Source organism: Heloderma suspectum, chromosome 1 (assembly GCF_057233095.1).
Source record: "Heloderma suspectum isolate Gila_16-S chromosome 1, 16-S_ref, whole genome shotgun sequence".
NCBI lineage: Eukaryota > Metazoa > Chordata > Lepidosauria > Squamata > Helodermatidae > Heloderma > Heloderma suspectum.
In genome coordinates, this window is record NC_139458.1 from 419,519,879 (window position 1) to 419,539,511 (window position 19,633).

The 19,633-nt window shown below is 45.7% G+C and overlaps 1 protein-coding gene across 2 annotated transcripts in view; it reads right to left on the reverse strand.

Moving 5' to 3' along the window:
* FSHR (follicle stimulating hormone receptor) overlaps positions 1–19,633 on the reverse strand; it is a 157,421-nt gene that overhangs the window by 104,952 nt on the left and 32,836 nt on the right. Inside the window, exon 2 of one of the 2 annotated variants that reach the window (XM_084829212.1) lies at positions 4,425–4,496. The exons of the other annotated variant lie outside the window; for it this stretch is intronic. Coding sequence (XP_084685338.1) covers positions 4,425–4,496 — 72 coding nt within the window. The remainder of the gene's footprint in view (positions 1–4,424; positions 4,497–19,633) is intronic. 2 annotated transcript variants of the gene reach the window in all.

Genomic DNA, 19,633 nt, shown 5'->3' on the forward strand with positions numbered 1-19,633 from the left:
CTGCTGGGCTGAAAATGGAAGGGCAGGTGGAGAGGCGAGGTGATCCTCACCTCCCTGTCTGCCTGCCCTGCATTTTTCGCTAGACGGGCTTTTTTGCCTGTCTAGTAACAGTGCTTCAGAAGGAGGCTAGAAGAGTCTCAGAATAGCTTGTATCCTGGCCTCTCGGGTCTCCTTCCCTCCTCACTCACCAGAATGCCCCCTTTGTTCCCTCTCCAAGGTCCATTTTTCAACATCGGAGGCCAGCTGGTGCGGTTCTTTCTCCACCGGCTGTGAGGGGCCGGATCTCCGGCTCCCCCTTCTGAGGTCGAAGCGCTGTCTCCGACCTTGAAGGGGGAATCCCCACTACCCTCAGACAGTGCTTAGGGGCCATAGGATGGCTCCCTTGGCCCTGTAGGGCAGCCACTCAGGAGAGCTAGGAGGAGGGTCAGCCAGCTTGTTCTGCTGAGGGTCCAAATGCTGCGGAACTGAATAATAACTCTGGCCACTCTCATCACATGGTATGAGGGAGATGTCCTACTGGCTGCAGTTCATGTTTGCCATTGCTGCTGTTGCCCTGTTGCTTTGGGACCAAAGTTGGCTGCAGAGAAGTAACTCTGAACAGTCCAGCACCTTGATGAGCCAGAAGAAGGTTTGGGCTGGCTGATTATAAAAGTTTTGCAAGCAAGAATTTCATAGTTCTCTTTGGTTGCATCAGTCTTGTGTTAAATAGAGCAGGGGTAGGCTGACATTGGGTTTGGGGGATTGTCTTTCTGCTTTACTAGAATCCTGAGACACACTTACATTTAAAAATATATATGCTTTTGGACTCCGTGCTGTCTATAGAGGTGCAGGTGACATCAGCTGCCAGGAGTGCTTTTTGCCAGCATAGGCCGGTTTAGCAGCTGTGGCCCTATCTAGAGTAAGCTGACCTAGCCACAGTGACACATGCCCTGCTTACCTCCAGATTAGATTACTGTAATGCACTCTGTGTGGGGCTGCCCTTGAAGATAATTCCAAAGGTGCAACTGGTACAGAATGCAGCAGCTAGAATCTTTGTGGGAGCTAGGTGTTCAGATAATATACTATTTTGTATAATTTACATTGGCTGCCTCTTGGTTTCCAGGCCCAATTCAAGTTGCAGGCTTTGGCCTTTAATGCCCTAAATGGTTTGGGGCCACATTATCTGAAGGACCAAATACACCTGTATGAGGCTGCCCAAACATTAAGATCAGCATCAGAGGCCCTATTCTCTGGTTCACCAGCAAGAGCCATTAGGCTGGTTGGTACTGGGAACAGGGCTTTCTCAGTGGTGGCCTCACATCTTTGGAACTCCTTCCTCAAGGAGATATGTATGGCTTCATCTCTGCTGGCTTAAAAAACAACAACCCTGAAGACACATTTATTCCAGACCAGTCTGCATTTGATGCTTAAAAATCATTAGCTGCTGCTGTGTGTATTTAATTGTAATTTGTATGTTCATGTTTTTATAATAAGCCACCTTGTGAGGGCAATGAAGTGGGTTAAAAATGCTGTGTCAAATCCTGCCTCTATTTTCAGGAACTTTTTCTCTCCCTGTGAAAGAGGCTTTTTTTCTGCCTCTTTCGCAGGGAAGGGGAGAATTTCAGAGAATTTTCTCCTTGTGGAGTGGGACAGGGTTTCCACATCTCTTTTTAAGTGTAGGCAATCCGAAAGGGGTCTTCTTTTTTATTTTTTTAAACACCCCCTGCACTTGCAGGAGCCCAGGACTCTTCTCCAGCTGGGGTTCTTCCTGAATGCCTATTGGAGAGGGTGAGGTCACATGGTCTCCTGGAAGTTCAGAAAGAACTCCCAGGCTGAGAAGTGACCTGGGCTCCTGCAAGTGCAGGGGGTGTTTTTTTTTAAAAGGAAAAGAAAGAAGACCCCTCAAGAATTGCTTATACTTAAAAAGGTATGTGGAAACCCTGTTCCCCTCCCCAAGGAGAAAATTTTCCAAAATTCTCACCTCTCCCAGCCTCTTTCACCAGAGTTTTTGTTTTGCCCCCAACCCCACACAAAATGCTGAAAATGGAAGAATCAAAATTTTCAGGATGGCACTATTAAAAAACTTTTAAATACATACATACATACATGTAGAATGACAAAAGACACATTTAAAATAAAAGATACGGTGCTTCCAAGCGGCTGATTAGCGTAGGGATTCATTTTGGGTACCAGAACTGAGCTGGACTCACAGTCCTTTCACAAAAGTATCTGTCCCTGGTAAACAGAAGCTTTTGTCATTTCCACAGTTTAAGTTAACTGGGGTAGGGCACAGTGGGGAGAGTCACTGCGAGTCAGAAATCCATGCTGATCTACTGCAAATCACCAAGAGATCTACTAGCCGATCCTGATTTACCTTCTGCCCCCGCCCCCCGAAATAGACTGCTTATACTCTGAGGGTGCAATCCTATGTGTATTTGGACAGAAAAACATCCTACAACCCCCAGGACTTTTTTCCGTCTAAACATGCATAGGATTGCACCCTTAGGCCTAGATGGGCAATGGCTAATTGCTCTACATAACTGTGGTTCTAACTAAAGCATGTTGTTCAATTCAATTTTTTTCCCTCATGTTTTTGTCCAGCTAAGCCCTGTAGGACCCACACAGGCGGAAGATACATAAGCAAGGGTCATGGGCCCCTCCTCCAGCTTCCTCACCCTTGCATGCTAAGAGTGTTCCTCAGAGAGGTTGTACCCCTTACTCAGCATCAAATGGTTTTGCAAAAGGTTCTTGCTAGACCATTTCCATTGGCTTGCTTGAGGCCAAATGGCCTTGCTACTCTATGTCAGAAGTACTATGTCAGGACAATAGCTAGGAATGCATGATCAGTGTTGGTAGATTGGAATCCTCCGCGAAGAGACTCAAGATTCCTGGGTTGTTGGGTGTGTGGATTTGTGTGTGAGATTGGAATCCTCCGCGAAGAGACTCAAGATTCCTGGGTTGTTGGGTGTGTGGATTTGTGTGTGTGTGTGTGTGTGTGTGTGTGTAGAATTCTTGTATAGGGGTGGAAGATGATTCCAAAATCAGTCTCCTACAGCACCTGTCTGAGGTCTTGGCACAAATTAAGAGGGGAAGGAGAGAACAGAGAGCTTGGAACCTTCTACACACAAAGCATGTAGCCTCCCCAGGGCTCAGAGTGTCGAAGTGGCAGAACTTTTGGATTAGCAGGGATGCTGACATCATCCACCCCCCCTCCGCAGGTTTCCCTGTTCCCTCTGAGCTTAGCAGCTTAGAGCTGGGGAGGGATGGATTTTCCCAGCAACAACATATTGTTTCCTGTTAAAGTGCAAAGTCTTTTCAGGTGGCTTGTTCTTGAATGGGCAATTAAGATGCATTCGCTGTACAGAAGAGCCCCCCCCACCCCCGCCACATGCATCAACACAGCTGCCTGCATTTTTGGACTCACCTTGGGGGTGTGACTATGGGGACTGTCAGGATGAGCATTTCCAAATGTACCGCTTCATCACTGAACCATATCCCTGCCGTTTAAGATCGGTTTAAGATCCTTCTGTAGCTGCATGAATGAGTGCAGGCCTGGCATCAGATTAAGCACCAGGCATCCTAGTGCAGCTGCTGGGGCCCCAGGCCCTCAGTACGCCAGTGGGGCCTACCACAGTTATGGAGAGGGGCTGTGGCTCAGTGGCGGAGCACATGCTTTGCATGCGGAAGGTCCCAGGTTATATCCCCAGCAACTCCAGAAAAATTCTTGCCTGGAACCCTGGCGGGCTGCAGCCAGTCGGTGTTGACAATACTGGGCTAAAAGGACCTATGGTCCGTAAGGCAGCTTCCTATGTTCCTGTATTCCTAACCTGTCCCAGGCCCTCCATAGTGTGCAGCTGAGTCTGTGAACCTCCATTTTAATTTCCCACAATGCCCTGGAGTGGCACTATGTCAGATGCATTGTGAGAAATTTAAATGGCAGCTCCCAGCTTCCTTTAAGTACTACTGCTACCAGCACTGCTAAATAAGCCTTAGGGTCTCTGCCCATGTAAGAGGGTACCACCAGAAGTTACTTTTCCCAGGACCCCCTCAAACCTGGAGCTGGCACTGAATGAATGAATGAAACAAGATCCAACTGTGGAAGTGAGTCAGCCCTTGGCCAGCTCACAGTATTCTTCACCTCTGTTATGATTTCTTACAGCGTTTGCTTCTTAAGTGTGTTCTGATCAACTCTCTTATTGAAAACCCTGTTTTGTACAGACGTAAATGCGATAACATTGCTTTGGAAGATTGGTTTCCTGCCCTCCTCTCTTTTCACAGATCTTTAACTGGATGAAAAGCATGATCCGATGGGACCATGATCTGATAGCTTAATTAACGCATAGTGCAAGCCTAGGAGAGAGAGAAACGATAACCCCAAACTAAGCCAAGAGCCATAGAAAACCTTGTATAAAATAGAAATATTGAGCAAAGGTGGAAGTACATACATTTTTTCAACTTCAGAAAATCCTGAGAAAGCTCCTTTGGGGATGATTCTTACTTTGGTGAGGAAAAATATCCTGAAAGTGGAAGAAAAATGCATATTTTATGTATTTAAGTATAGCATAATAAAAACAAATTAGATTTGGCTCACTGTTTGGCCGAAAGGAACTGAACTTCCACGCCAAGGAAGTGCACTACTCAAAATAAATGCTTTATGTTTTGATGCCAGTCTGCTTCATTGATGTAAAGTTACTTTAGTTTTGAAGGAGGCACATTAAAGGATTATTCCAGTTCTTCACCTCTCCTTGATGGTGTCATTCTGATACACCTGATGGACACCCAAAGTAGCACATATTGGCACTGCAATTATACCACCTCCCACCATCCCCTCAGTTGGAGAGGTCTTACTTGCAGGAAGAGGACTTGGATGCTACAGTTTCTCTCAGACCAATTAGAGGAGGGGGCACAGCTCAGTGGTAGAACACATGCTTTGCATCCAGAACATCCTAGGTTCAATCCTAGGATCCCCAGGTAAGGCTTGTTTGAAACCCGGGGGAGCTGGGGCCTCACTTGGTAAAAGGGAGCACTTGTGTTCCTAAGTAGCAACAGCAATTAGCAATGGATAGTGTATTCATTAGGGGTGTGCACGGACCACAAGGTTATTATTATGCATCCTTCCTTCATGGAGATACATATCCACCTTGATTTCATCTTCACAACCATCTTCTGAGATAGGCCAGGCTGAGAGAGAGCAACTCAGCATGCTTTCTGTCTGAGTGAAGATTTGAACCCAGGTCTTCCTACTCTCCCCTTCATGGATCACTGCCTTGTTGTGGCGAAGGGGCTTGCGTAACTCAGTGAAGCCATAAGCTATGCCGTGCAGGGCCACCCAAGATGGACAGGTCATGGCAGAGAGTTCTGACAAAATGTGGTCCACTGGAGAAGGAAATGGCAACCCACTCCAGTATTCTTGCCAAGAAAACCCCATGGAACGTATCACAAGGCTAACAGGAAGGCCTGGCGTGCTATGGTCCATGGGGTCACGAAGAGTCGGACACGACTGAACGACTGAACAACAACTTCCTACTCTGCCAAGTTAACCACTATATTGTGGCAGCTCTGACTCACAAACTGTATCCCACAAATCATACTCAGTCACACAACCATGTCCATCGGTATGATATCATGATGGGTATGTATGTGCCTTTGTGCCTTGAGGAAGTTCAGTTGCCTTAACTTCCCCATCTTGTGATAGGTCCAGCACAACCAAACTCATCAGCCTGGTTCATAGGTTTGATGGATGTAATGTTAAAGTATGGCTCTCCTCCTTTTGTGTGACTGGGAGGAGGAGGTCAGAAGCTTTTGCTTCCGTTTTCAGCTAACCACAGTTACTTACCTTTTCTGAGCCAAGAACTGTGGTTAGTATTAGCCTTCCCCAACCTGGTGCCCTCCAGATGTGTTGTACTGCAACTCCCATCATTCCCAATGGCCATGTTGGCTGGGAATGATGGGAGTTGCAATCAACACTGGGCACTGGGTTGGGGAAGACTGGTTTAAGGAAACCAGCCAACCTGGAATTGTGGATTACAATCTTGGGTCATTTCCCTACGCCATAGTTAACACTAACTTCCGTTCTCAGTTTGGACAAATGGTTAGCTGGAAACAGAAGCAAAAGTTTCCAATCTCCCCCTCTTGGCTGCACCAGAGGAGGAAAGGGAAAGAGGGGGTGCACAAGCCCACGTCTTGCCCTGGCTTGTTTCTATAGTGCTAAACTGTGGTGTAGCATTATCGTCCGCATGCAGCTACCATGTCCTTAAACACCTTGGAGAGCTCCTTTAGAGTTTTGACTGAAACCTGGAGCAGATCTAATGCCCCACTGACATTGGAGTCACCAGCCTCCACTGGGTTCAGAAAGGTGTCGAGTAGTGAGTGCATGTTGGATCCACCGCCACGGGTTATCCATCACATGGCTTGCAATTGGAACGAATGGATTCTGACGACTAAAAATGGCCATATGATTCGGCCCTTATGCAGGATTGGCTCTCGGTTCCCTTGCCCCCAGAAGTGAGAATTTCCCCTGCAAAGCCACTCATAATACAAAGATCATATCACCATCTAACTACTTTTCACAGTCTGCTTCCCCTTAGGAGTGACAGCTAATTGTTTCTTGAATTACTGCAGTTCTTGCCTCAGCAGTCTTGGCTGATGGATGGATCTTCACTTTTATCTCCTCAGAGCACAGATTTCTTTCCAAAAAGTGATTGTGAATCAACTTTTCTCTCCAATATTGTTTTAAAATTCCCTTTTCTTTTGCTTCTCCATCCATTCTGCACTTAAATCTGTGTGGGGTGACTGAAATGTGAACTTCTTGCTATCTATTGCATAACATTACAGCTCATGCCTGCAGTCTTTGAACTCCATTTTCCAGCATAGTCTTAGAGCCCCAGTGGAACAAAACCGGGGCATGTACGCTGATGGCTGCAGTTTGTATATCAGCAACTCATTTCACTGTCAGTGAACAGTGTCAGTAGTATTCTCTGTCCATGTTAAATATCCCGCAGGATCAAAATTGTTAAAAGGAGACTGTCAGGCTTGAATTACCATGTAACGAACATGTTCTTGTGTTTAAGTATTGTCTTCTTATCCAAGTTCTATGTGCTTTTTGTTTTTGTTTGAAAAAAACAAATTTTAAACATGTATTTTTAATTTAATAAGCGAAACAAAAACAAACAAAAAAGAAAACAGAAGAAACAGCCTCAATTCACAATAACATAACACAATTTCAATGCTCTAGTAGAAGCAGTCTTTATATCTGAATAGGTAGCCAAATGAGATTGACGACTACAGTATATGTGTTCAAATGTAGAGAGGTCAGTAAGATCTTCAGACTACTGAATAATAGATGGTGGGTGTTTATCCATCCAAGATTGCAGTATAAGTCTCTTTGCAACCATAATGGCTCTCACTGTCTATCCGTTAGTCCTCAGACTACAGGAATATAATTTAAAAGCACACGGCTAGCCACAAATATCAAAGATTACAAAGTTCTATGGTCACGGAGTATAGCATTTAGCCCAGGAGTGGACAACTTCCAGGGCTTGGGGGAGGGGGGCAATTTCCGACTGTCACCCCTGCTGCAATTTGCAGCAGAGTGACACGAATTTGCACCTTATTTTACAGTAAAAATCCAGCTTTTTTTTTTTTTTTTTGCTACCAGTGAATTTCGGCTGCAATTTGTCGGTGGCGATTTTGGCAACTTGGGGGTGGGGTGGCAGGGGGAACAACAGCAACAATAAAAAGGCAACTTGGGTGTGTGTGGCCTGCCCCTGATTTAGTCTATAGTCCTTCCTTGATTCAATGGCCAAATTGAATTTGGAGTACGACCCGGGTCTGGGAACCCGAGTTGCTGTTGAACAGCTGCAAAGTGGCAGCAGAAAGGCATAATTTGCAAAGGAAAAGCAGTGGGGTCTGTGTTTCAGCCCTCCCCTGCCTGCTAATTTTTCTTTTGCCCCTCCCCCCAACTGTTTTTCCATGCAACCTGGCAAACACTTGTCTGGAACCCCAGCAGAGGGAAACCCAATGGGCAGCAGGGTTAGGGTTAAGTATTCTCTCCCTCCTATTACTTCTCTTTTGCAAAGCACACCGTCTCCACTTTGCAATTTATAGGGTTGTCTCGAATGACAGTCCTACTTAGAGTAGACCCATTGAAATGAATGGGACTTACGTTAACCCAACACTGGATAGGAATCCACTGGACTCAACCCTTTCTCAGGGAACTAGATTACTAAACCTAGCTTTGCTGTTGAACATCTACTGAATATCCTGAGATTTGGGATAATCCTTTCATTTCCTCATGCAACTCTGATCTCCCATGAAAGAAACAAAGCTGCATGTTACACGTAATTCTTAAGATACCTTCGGCAATTTATGGCAACAGCTGGATTGATATTATTTATCTTTTAGTATCTTATTTATTTATTTTACCAAAAGCGCATAGCTCAAAATGTGTACAGTATCCTCAACTGATAATAAATATTGACCGCTTCATCTGCAGCCTTCCCCCCGCTTCTTCGTGGGCTTCCCTGTTATTCCAGCATCTCTAATCTAGGACATTACATGAGAAATTAATAGAGAGATTTGAACCATTTTCACTGACCAAAATTCAACGCAAGGATTAAGGGACTGAAAAATATAATTGCCCCAGCCCTAACAAATGTGCATGCAGACTCCCTTATCTCTGTCTCTAATAATCTCCAGTTCTTTCAAAACAGCATTTCCCTCCAGCCGCCTGTATGGCTTTCAAAGCGGAGACTTGCTTATCATTAGGGTGGCCACTTGCATAAGGGAGAAAATGCATCCTCAAAACAGAGGACAAAAGAGCACATATATTTGCATAATATTTGTATATGGTAGTTTTATACGTATAGAGGGAAATTTATAAATAATGACTATAAGCAGTAGAGGCTGGTGGCTCCGACATCAGTGGGGCAGTGAATCCACTCTGGGTTTCAGTGAGAACCAGTCAGGACTCTCAAGGAGCTATCCAAGGTGCAGATCCCTGTCCCCAAAATAGGCTCAGCACCTTGGATAGCTCCTTTAGAGTTCTGACAGGTTCCGACTGAAACCTGGAGCGGATGCCCTGCTGACATCAGAACCACCAGCCTCCATTGACTATAATTTAAATAGAAATAGAGGACATTTCACCATAGTGGGGAAGATGTTGATCAGGTGAGCTATGCACCTGCTCAGTCTGCTGCTGGTGAACTTCAGGACCTCTGCTTTCCCTTCTTAGTGTTCCTTAGTTTTAAACTCTAGCCTTGGACTGTTCAGCTCTTGCGGTAGAGGAGTAGGGGATACCTTCAAATAGACTGTCCTCTGTAAAGTAGGACACAATGCTATCCTATAAGGAATCAGGTCTGAAAGGTTTGAATACACCTTAATGGAGGAGGTGATTTGTAGAGGTTCCCCCCTACAAACATGGTCAATTAATTCAAGCAAGCCTTGGAGTTTTCATGGTTCAGATCAAGACTACAAAATACCCAGTAGGCTTCAGGTTAAAAAGCTGAACCAATTAGGGAAGGCTTTAACTTTCTCCTAAACTGATATTGGCCCTCCAGTAATGCTTAAGTGGGGAGCCCAAGGGAGTTGGATGTTGATGGAGATGGAGGTGAGAGAATAGGTGGAGTAAAGTATTTTGCATGGCTTTAAAGGCTTTTTTTGAAATAAAAAAGATGATTAAGTGCAAACTTTCTCTTGTTTTGAAAGAATTTCAAGGTTGCTTACAGCATCTTAGTTGCTGTATGTGAACACCAACCTCTTCCCCTGCCCCACTCCCATGCCTTTGTGTTTCCCCCAGATTTTCCATGGTCCAAGATTCGTTTCTCTTTAAATCACAGGGAATGTAAATCAAAACCTGAAAACCAATGCATGATTTTGAAGCATGGAGTCTTCAAACTATGTATGTGACATAAGTTGGTATAAGAGTTCTTTGAGAGTGTCAACAAACATATGGACAGGGGTGATCTGGTAGACATTCTTTGCTTGGACTTCCAAAAGACTTTTGATAAAATCCCTCACCAAAGACTCCTGGAAAAACTTAGTGGTCATGGAATGAGAGGAGACGTCCTCATGTAGATCAGTGACTGGTTAATGAATAGAAAACAGAGAGTAGGAATAAATGGTAAATTCCCCCAATGGAGGGAAGTAAATGGTGAGGTCCCACAGGGATCTGTATTGGGACTAGTGATTTTTAACCTGTTCATAAATGAGCTGGAATTAGGAGTGAACAGTGAGGTGGCCAAGTCTGCTGATGTCAACAAATTATTTAGGGTGGCTAAAACAAAAACAGATTGCAAAGAGCCCCAAAATGACATCTCCAGACTGTGGGAATGGGCTTTAAAATGACAAGTGTAGCCCAATGTAAGCAAGTGTAAAGTGATGCACGTTGGGGCAAATAATCCTAACTTCATGTATATACACTGATGGGATCTGAGCTGGCAGTGACTGACCAAGGCAGAGATTTTGGAGTTGTGGTGGATAGCTCAGTGAAGATGTTGACCCATTGTGTAGCTGCTGTGAAAAAGGTAAATTCTATGTTAGCCATAATTAGAAAAAGAACTGAAAATAAAACTGCAAATATCATACTGCCCTTATGAAAATCTGTAGTGCAACCACACTTGGAATACTGTGTAAAGTTCTGGGCACTGAACCTAAAAAGGATATTGTAGAGCAGGAAAAAGATGCAGAAAAGGACAAGTAAAATGATTAAGGGACTGGAGCAACTCCCCTGTGAGGGAAGGCTACAACATCTGGGATTGTTTAGTTTGGAGAAAAGGTGAGTAAGGGGGGGCATGATAGAGGTGTACAAAATTATGCGTGGTGTGGAGAAAGTGTGGGGGGGGATTTTTCTCCCTCTCTCACAATACTAGAACCCAATGGAGTTATCCCATAAAGCTGACTGGTGGGAGATTCAGGACAGATAAAGGGAAGGACTTCTTCACACGCAGCACAGAGTTAAACTATGGAACTCACTTCCACAAGATGTAGTGATGGCCACCACTTTGGATAGCTTTAAAAGGGGATTGGAGAAACTCATGGAGGATAAGGATATCAATGGCTACTAGTCCTAATGGCTATCTATAGGGATGGACAGACTCACCCAAGCCCGCCTCGCTTGCTGCTTGCTGGAGCCCCGCTGGCTGCCTGCCACTGCTCGTTGTGCGCAGCAAGCCGCAGCGCCGGGCAGTCCGTGGGTGCCTGGCGAGCGGCACGCAGCAGCCCGATCCTCAGCGAACCACCATTTTGCATAAAAATGGCAGCTTGTTCTTTTACGTAAAGGGTCTTTTCTGCAAATAGCGGCCGTAAAATGGCCATTTACTCAAGATTACAGGCGTAAATGGTCCATTTACCCCTCTAATCTTGTGTAAATGGCTGCTTTATGGTCGCCATTTGCGTAAAAGGCCCTTTATGTAACAGAACGAGCCTCGTCGTGTCTTGAGTCTGGCAAGGGCGGCAGTCCATGGACTGGAGTCTGGGAGGCTGGGGGGTTGGGTGGGGGAGAAGCTGCCAAACTCTATCCCTCTCTAGGACTCCTGCAACATTCCTAGCTATATATTACCCCCGGTACCAGAGGTAATAAGCTGGGGAACATGGGTGGGAGGATGCTGTTGCACTCATGTCCTGCTTGTGGGTTCCTGGTCAACAGCTGGTTGGTCCCTGTGTGAACGCTGGACTAGATGAATCCCTGGTCTGATCCAGCATGGCTCTTCTTCTGTCCTTAAACCACCTCTCCAAGCTGTAAATCTTCCTGACCCACCCTCTACATTGTGAGATGGCAGCACTGAATACCTGTAGCTGTGCATCTAATAAGAAAGGAGGTGGTGATGTGTGAGAGATCTCTGATAGCCATCTTGGGAGTGAGCTGTAAAGAAATGTGAGGCATGCAGTACGGAATGTAAGGGTCAGCTGGCGTCCATCAAGAATTGCAGGACAGGCAAACGGAGCCATCAAGTTCCATTTCCACCTGATCTCCTCCTCCTCCTCCTCCTCTAGAATGGTTTTTGTGTTACAACATAAAAGGCTACATCTGGAACATCTTTTCTACTTAGTGTCATGTACAAGGAAGGCTTCCTTTCAAGGGGAAGGGCCATAGTTCAGCCCAGTGGTAGATCGCATTCATTTGTTCATTCATTTCAAGAGCTCAAGGCACCTAACAACAAAGATAAAAATAGTTTGCAATGTCACTTATAATTGGATGCTAAAACCACAGAGCATTAAAACTTACTAGGCTGTAAGCTCCAGTAATCATGGTGGAATTTACTTCAGAGTAGAAAAATAGTAGGTCTTAAACACTGAAAATACAAAAATGTTGAAAAAGCCTGGGAGAACAGAAAACCTGGTGCTGAATAGATAGCAGTGTGGGTGCCAGGTAAGCTTCCCTTGGGAGAGCCTTTCAGAACCAGGGGCCACCACTGAAAAAGCCCTCTCTCTTGTCACCATCCTCCAAGCCTCAGAATGAGGAGGCACTTGAAGAAGAACTTCTGTGGATGACCTTATGGCAAGGGTAGGTACACACAGAAATTAGTGACCACTCAGAGTTTCTGCCAGGTGCTTTAGAGAAATTGTGTGCCCCCTGGAGGCATGACCTCCGGCCACTGCTTCACAACCAGCTGCACCTGCAACAGATCACTCTCCCAGTCCTAGCACTCATGTGTGTATGAGTGCACCCCCCCTTGCAGGTGTTTTCCACTCACTTCCCCTGTGGGGCCCTGCTCCATAATTGGAGAACGGAGGAAATGGGGCCATTTGTTGTACTAGCAAGGCAACTCTGATCCATGTCTCATATTGCCAAATATTGTTTACGTCTTTGCAAAAATGCTCTTTCAGGCTCATTCATCTCAGCCATTTGAAAGTTACACATCATTAATCAGAAAGCACACCCTGTCAAATTATTCCCTTTTGCTCACAAGAAAAATGCAAAGTCATGATATTAGCCTGATTGTATCACCACCTCTTCTAAATATTATAACTTATGTAAAGTACCACAATAAAGTACTTAAAAAAATTAAAACCTCAGCGAGATACGGGACCCATAATCCTAAGTCACTAGTCACTGTTCCGAAGCAAGAACTGTGAAAGGATTTTGAAGAACATTTTTGCTTTCATCTTGGAAGTAATAGCATGATGATATTGCTTTCTAAGCCTCTGAGGCAATGTGCATCTTGTCAGAAGCAGATATTTGCTGAGGAGCTTAATTTCCTAAGGCAACTTTCCCCAACGTGGTGCCCCGCAGATCCGTTGGACAACAAGTCCCATCATCTCCAGCCAGAATGATGAAAGTTATAGTCCAACACATTTGGAGGGCACCAGGTTGAGAAAGCTGTCCTAAGGGGGGAGGGAGGGGTGGTGCTTCATGCAATGTGATTATGTGCTTGCCTGGAAGCAGTGGAGGCCAGTGGCTCCAATTTTGGTGGGGCTGTGCATCCATTCTGGGTTTCGGTCAGAACCAGCCAGAACTCTAAAGGAGCTGTCCAAGGTGATAAATTTATTTTGGGAATAGGGCTCAGTGCCTTGGATAGCTCCTTTATAGTCCTGTCTGGTTCTGACTGAAACCCAGAATGGATGCACAGCCCCAGCAAAACTGGAGCCACCACCCTCCGCTGCCTGGAACAAGGGGCAATTTCTTACTAAGGGCAGGGGTACAGTGACCCCCTCCTGCCTGGCGCCCCCAGATTTTCTCTCAGTCCCCAGATACCTGGATGCAAGTCACCTTCACTGAGGGGCGATAGCTCGTAGCTTCTTGAGCCCGCAATGCTCTTTCTCCTCCACCATCATGGAGGTGCTTCTCGGTCAGTTGCTGCCAGAGGAGGCCAAAGAGGTGTGGAAACAGTAACGTCCCCAAGAACAGACAAAAAGTAAGCTCATGGGGCCTTATATCAATCAGGATCCCAGAAGGTAGATAGGGGGCTATAATCGTTTATCCCATGCCTAAAATGCACATTATAACTGCTCAATACTTGATGGAGTGCCTGTCCCGGCATAATCTGACCTGTACAGAACGTTCAGCATCTAAGCTAAGGCCCTCCTCCAGGTGCCTCCTCCAAGGGAGGCTTGGATGGCGGCAACAAGGGAGAGGGCCTTCTCGGTGGTGGCCCCCCAATTGTGGAATGATCGCCTTTATTTTATTTTATTTTATTATTATTAAATTTATTAATCGCCCATCTGGCTGGTCACCCAGCCACTCTGGGCGATGTACAACATACCATAAAACAATTTAAAACAATAAAATTCTACGATAATTTTTTTTTTTAAATACCCTAACCCACCCCAAATGCCTGCCTGAACAACCACGTTTTTAATGCACGACGGAAGCTCATTAAAGAGGGGGCATGACGGAGTTCCCTAGGGAGGGAGTTCCACAGAGTGGGGGCCACCACAGAGAAGGCCCTCTCCCTCGTCCCCACCAGTCTAGCTGTCCTGGCTGATGGGACAGAGAGAAGGCCATCTGAGGCTGATCTTGTTAAGCGGCCTGTCTGGTGCTGCTGGAGGCGCTCCTTAAGATAGGCTGGGCCGGAACCATATAGGGTTTTAAAGGTCAAAACCAACACCTTGAATTTGGCCCGGAAAACAACTGGTAACCAGCGCAATTCCTTCAGCACTGGAGTGAGGTGATCTCGCCGGCGGCTGCCTTTAATCAGGCGAGGCCTGCCTGGCATCTTTTCAGCCCCAGGTTAAAACTGCCATCTTCTCTCAGGCATTTGGCAGCATATAATGAGTTTTTAATCAGTCCTGGATTGTCTTTGGTTGACTGATTAAAAAATTGTTTTTAGATGTATGTTGTCTGGATGTGTGCTGTCTGTCTGTACTTTTTTGAGTAAATGGTTTTGCACTTTGTATAATGAATTTTTAAATGGTTTTTAAGCTTTGTGAATCGCTCAGAGAGCTTTGGCTATGGGGCGTTATAGAAAGATAATAATTGGAATGACATGAAATGCCTTTTTGGCAATGTAAGTTGGAGGCGTGTGGGGCCTGATCCAGTTGGGGACCACAGCAGGGTGGGGGTGGGGGGGCAAAGGATTAGAGTCTCCCCACCTACCCATGCTAGGGTCCCAATTAATGTAGTAACATGTAGTCTCGCCTTGAGAGGCCACATTCCATAACTAAAGGAATAGGCATTGAACACAGAAGCCCTCTGTAACAGGAAAACTCTGATAAATCTTGGGAGTGCTGGCAGCATTCTATCTGCAGAGTGAAACTGAGCATGCCTGACATAACTTTGCCAGCAGTTGCTGCCATGGGCTTTCATGGGGCAGAAAATCCTTAATAATGTTTGAACTGCTGCTCAGAATGTCACCAAACCAATAAAAGGCAGGTCTTCCCAACAAACCTGAATAAGAAACATCAGTTGTGTTCACCAAAATGTGAAAGAACTATATGATATGCTGAGCTGTAGCTTGGTGCAAAAACTACACGTGTCAATTTTCAGCAACTTGCTGTACCTGTGGCAATTTTGATCAGATTGGTTTGAAATTGTGCACAATTGTAGAGCTCATTAGAGCTCACTAACCACATCATGGATGCTCGGTTTGACTTTATTAGCTGAACAGGTCTCATTTGTATAAGCAGTAGATTTGTGAGGCTTAGAATGGCAGAATCTTTTTTTATTGGTGACTCACCTTAACTAAACGGGGCTCCTTTCCCTTTTAATATTGTAGAGTTGGAAAAAGTTCAGAAAAGGGCAACTAAAATGATCAAAGGGCTGGAGCATCTCCTCTATGAGGAAAGGTTACAACAGCTGGGACTGCTTAGCTTGGAAAAAAGGAGGGTAAGGGGAGACATGACAGAGGTGTACAAAATTACGTATCACATGGAGAAAGTGGATAGGGAGACATTTTTCTCACTCCCTTGTAATACTAGAATCAAGGGTCATCCCAGAAGGTGATTGGGGAGAGATTCAGGACAGATGAAAGGACTTCTTCACACAGCACATAGTTCAGCTGTTGAATTTGCTACTGCAAGATGTAGTGATGGTCACCAATATGGATGGCTTTAAAAGGGGGTTGGACAGATTCAAGGAGTAAAAATAAAATATAATAATAGGTTTGCTAACCTGATGGTGTGGGGTCTGGAAACCAAGTCCTGTGAGGCATAGTTGAAAAAGCTAGGTGTGTTTAGCACGGAGATGAGAAAATCAAGAGGAGACAAATACGGGAAAGGCTGTCATGCAGTAGATGAAGCAGACTTGTTCTCTGTTGCTCCAACAGAGGGCAGAACCAGTGGGTGGAACTTGCAGGGAAGCAGATTTCAGCTAAACACGACTACACAAGGAGAAACTTCTTAATGGGAATTGCTATTCTTCACTGAAACAGACCATCCTGGGAGGTGATGAGTTCACCTCAATTAGAGGTATTTAAGCAGAGGCTGAACAGCCATATGTCAGGGTTACTGTAGCTGCATTGTACACTACAGATCCTGCACTGCACTAGATGACTTCCACGGTCTGTTCTGACTCTATGATCAGAGGCTGCAAATGCAGTAAAAAGAAAAAAGGGTATTCAAAAGTTGAACAAATGGAGGGGGTTGCCAAAGATGTTCCTCGCCTAGGGTGTCTTTGGCAACCCCAAAGTGGAGTTCCTAAATGGAGTTCCTAGGTGCACCCCTTTGCTTTTTCTCAAATAAGAGAATGGGAGAAAAGAAAAATGCTTCACTAAGGGTGCAATCCTATGCACGTTTAGACAGAAAAGGCCTACAACTCCCAGCATTCCCCAGCCAGCAATGCTGGGAGTTGTAGGCCTTTTCTCTGTCTAGACATGCATAGGATTGCGCCCCAAGTGATTCCTGCAGTGAGCACAAAATCTATTCTCCACTGCTTTCACTGGTAGGGAAACCACTTGAACTAAGAGTGGTGCAATATCTCTTTGTGTGAAGAACGCACAAAAACACCCTGCAGCCCCTCACATGCTCCCAGGGGGTCCTTGAAATACACAGGCTCTCCTTCTACAGACGTTCCACCCATCACAGTGATGGGGAATTTCACTCGTTCATTAATAGTTAAAAGAGTAAGAGAGACAGAAATAAAAGCAGAACACTGTACTGGCACTTCTGGTAAAATCTAGGACAACACCAAACACTTTAAATATGCCCTTCACAAATATGCCCTTCAGCATTCTGAATCAGGCACCAAAACATAATGCTCTCAGTCTCAACACTGATACCCTTAAAAAAAAGAAGAAGAAGAGGAAGAAGAAAAAGATGTCAGGACAAAGAATCCACTGTCTTTTTTTTTTTTTAATCACTCACCACACTTGAATTATCCGGTGCTCAAGGCCGCAAATGCGGGCAGTTAAAATAAAGCTGGAGATACTTTTCCAAGCACCATCGGTCTGAAATTAACTCATGCGTTGTAAGAGTTTGCTTTTAATTTCCCTTAAGGAAAAGAAAGGTTATTGCAAAAATGGAGCGCTGATGCACACATACGTTTTAAACAATTCTTAGAATGGTAGATCACCCTATGTTTGAAGTTTGCAGTGCAAAACCAATTGCTTTGGGGGCCCTTGAGAAGGTACATGCAGAGCATCCAAAGTGGCCTTATAAGAAGGAGGGAAGCTTAGGCAGTGGTGTAGTGGAGCCAGGCCTCACAAGGAGATAGCACTGGCATTGTTTGGTTAGCAGGGATGTGGATATCATCAGGCACCACTCCTCAGCCTTCCCTGTTCCCTCTGAGCTTAGCTGCAATCCTCACAGTAGCTGGGGAAATGAATTTTCCCAGCAATTGTTCCTTGTTGTAATACAAAATAGTTTGGGGTGGCTTGGTTTGGAAAGGGCAATTAAGACCATTAGCTTTACAAATGCCTACTCCTGGTGGGGATGAAAACTGCTAGAACTGGTTCGTTCATATGGATCTGCTCAACTGCCTGGATTTCTGGATTCTCTCCTTGGAGGTAGGGATGGCAGAGAATTCCGCCACGGATTCCAGTGAGGCTGGATTCTTTAGAATCTGGCCCCCCGGAATCCATGGCGGAACGGCCTCCTGCCCCCCTGTGGAATCCCCCGGGACGTTACTTACCTGGGGTGGATGCGGTGGATGCGGTGGATGCGGCGGATGCGGCAGCGGTGGCGGCTGGTCTCCTGGCTGGCCGTGGCCGGACTGCTGCAGCCACCATTGCCATCCTGGCTTGCGGCTTTGATAGGCTACGTAAGAATTTACGTAGCCTATCACGGCTGGGTAAAAAAAACAACCACCCCCCAGTGTACACAAACGGCGGTGGCTATGGCGGCCGCCATTTGTGTTCCCTATTTTTCGCCGATTTATCTTACGTAAATATTTATGTAAGATAAAACGGCAAACATAAGGGAACGCAAATAGCGTAGTGGGCGCTATTTGCGTTCCTTTATTTTTTGCCGTTCTAGCCTATGTAAAAATTTACGTAAATAAATATGTAAATATTTACGTAGGCTAGAACGGCAAAAAATAAAGGAATGCAAATAGCGCCCACTACACTATTTGCATTCCCTTTTTTTCCGCCGTTTTATCTTACATAAATATTTACGTAAGATAAATCGGCGAAAAATAGGGAACGCAAATGGCAGCCGCTGTAGCCGCCGCCATTTGCGTACGCTGGTGTTTTTTTTTACCCAGCCGTGATAGGCTATGTAAATTCTTACTTAGTATATCACGGCTGCAAGGATGGCAATGGCGGTGGCAGCAGCCTGGCCGTGGCCAGCCAGGAGACCAGCCGCCGCCACCGGAGCTGCCGCTGCCGGAACCGCTGCCACCAAATCCACCGGCCGTCGAGGATTCTGGGGGGGAGGGCCGGATCGCCCCCCCCCACTGCGAAAGATTCCGCGAAAAGGTAAGTGCGTTTCGTACACCCCTACTTGGAGGCATGGCTGTGGGAGGTGTTAGGATGAGCACCTGCCCTTCAAAATTTACTGCCAAGCTACTGAGCTTAGGAGACTAGCAGTCCCAGCTGCTTCCATTCACTGTGTTTAGCACAATATCCTTTGACAGCAGCAGCAATAGGACATCTGTCCAGGGACAGACTTTTTCCAACTTATCCCTCCTGGTGTTTTTCCACCTGAAGGCCAAATTCCAATCTAGGAAAGGTCTCAGGGAGGGCATTCCCACTGTGGACAGGGCCAAAGGCAAAGTAAGTGTGGCCAAAGGCAGACTGGGTGGGCCCAAAACATGCCTATTACTGATTTTAAGCCTGGTCAGTAGAACAAGGCTTCTGCATGTCAACTCAGAAGTAAGCAGGACTGAATCATTCAGCAGCACTTTCAAATAACATCCATGCCTCTCCATGCTAATTCAGAAGAGAGCATGAACAGCAGAAGGTCTTCTCACAAATAGCATCCATGCCTCTGCATGTCAACTCAGAAGGGAGCATGAACAGCATGTCTACTCAAGCAGGGCAAGACTCTGCATGTCTACTCACAAGTATATAGCACAAACCTCAGAAGTAAGCAGGACTGAATCACCAACAGCTTCCTCCCCAGGGCCTGCAACATCTCCCCCTGCAGGGAAAAGCTCTTATTTCTGATCAGCAGCTGATCAGAAATAAGAGCTTTTCCCTGCAGGGAAAGGGGTGGGGCCTGGGGAAGAAACTGGTGAACCGTATTTGGGGGAAGGGAAGGCTCATCTGGACAAAAGTGTAGCTTCAGGCTGTATATTTTGTCTGTATTTTTGCATAGCAGGAGTGGGGAAACTGTAGTC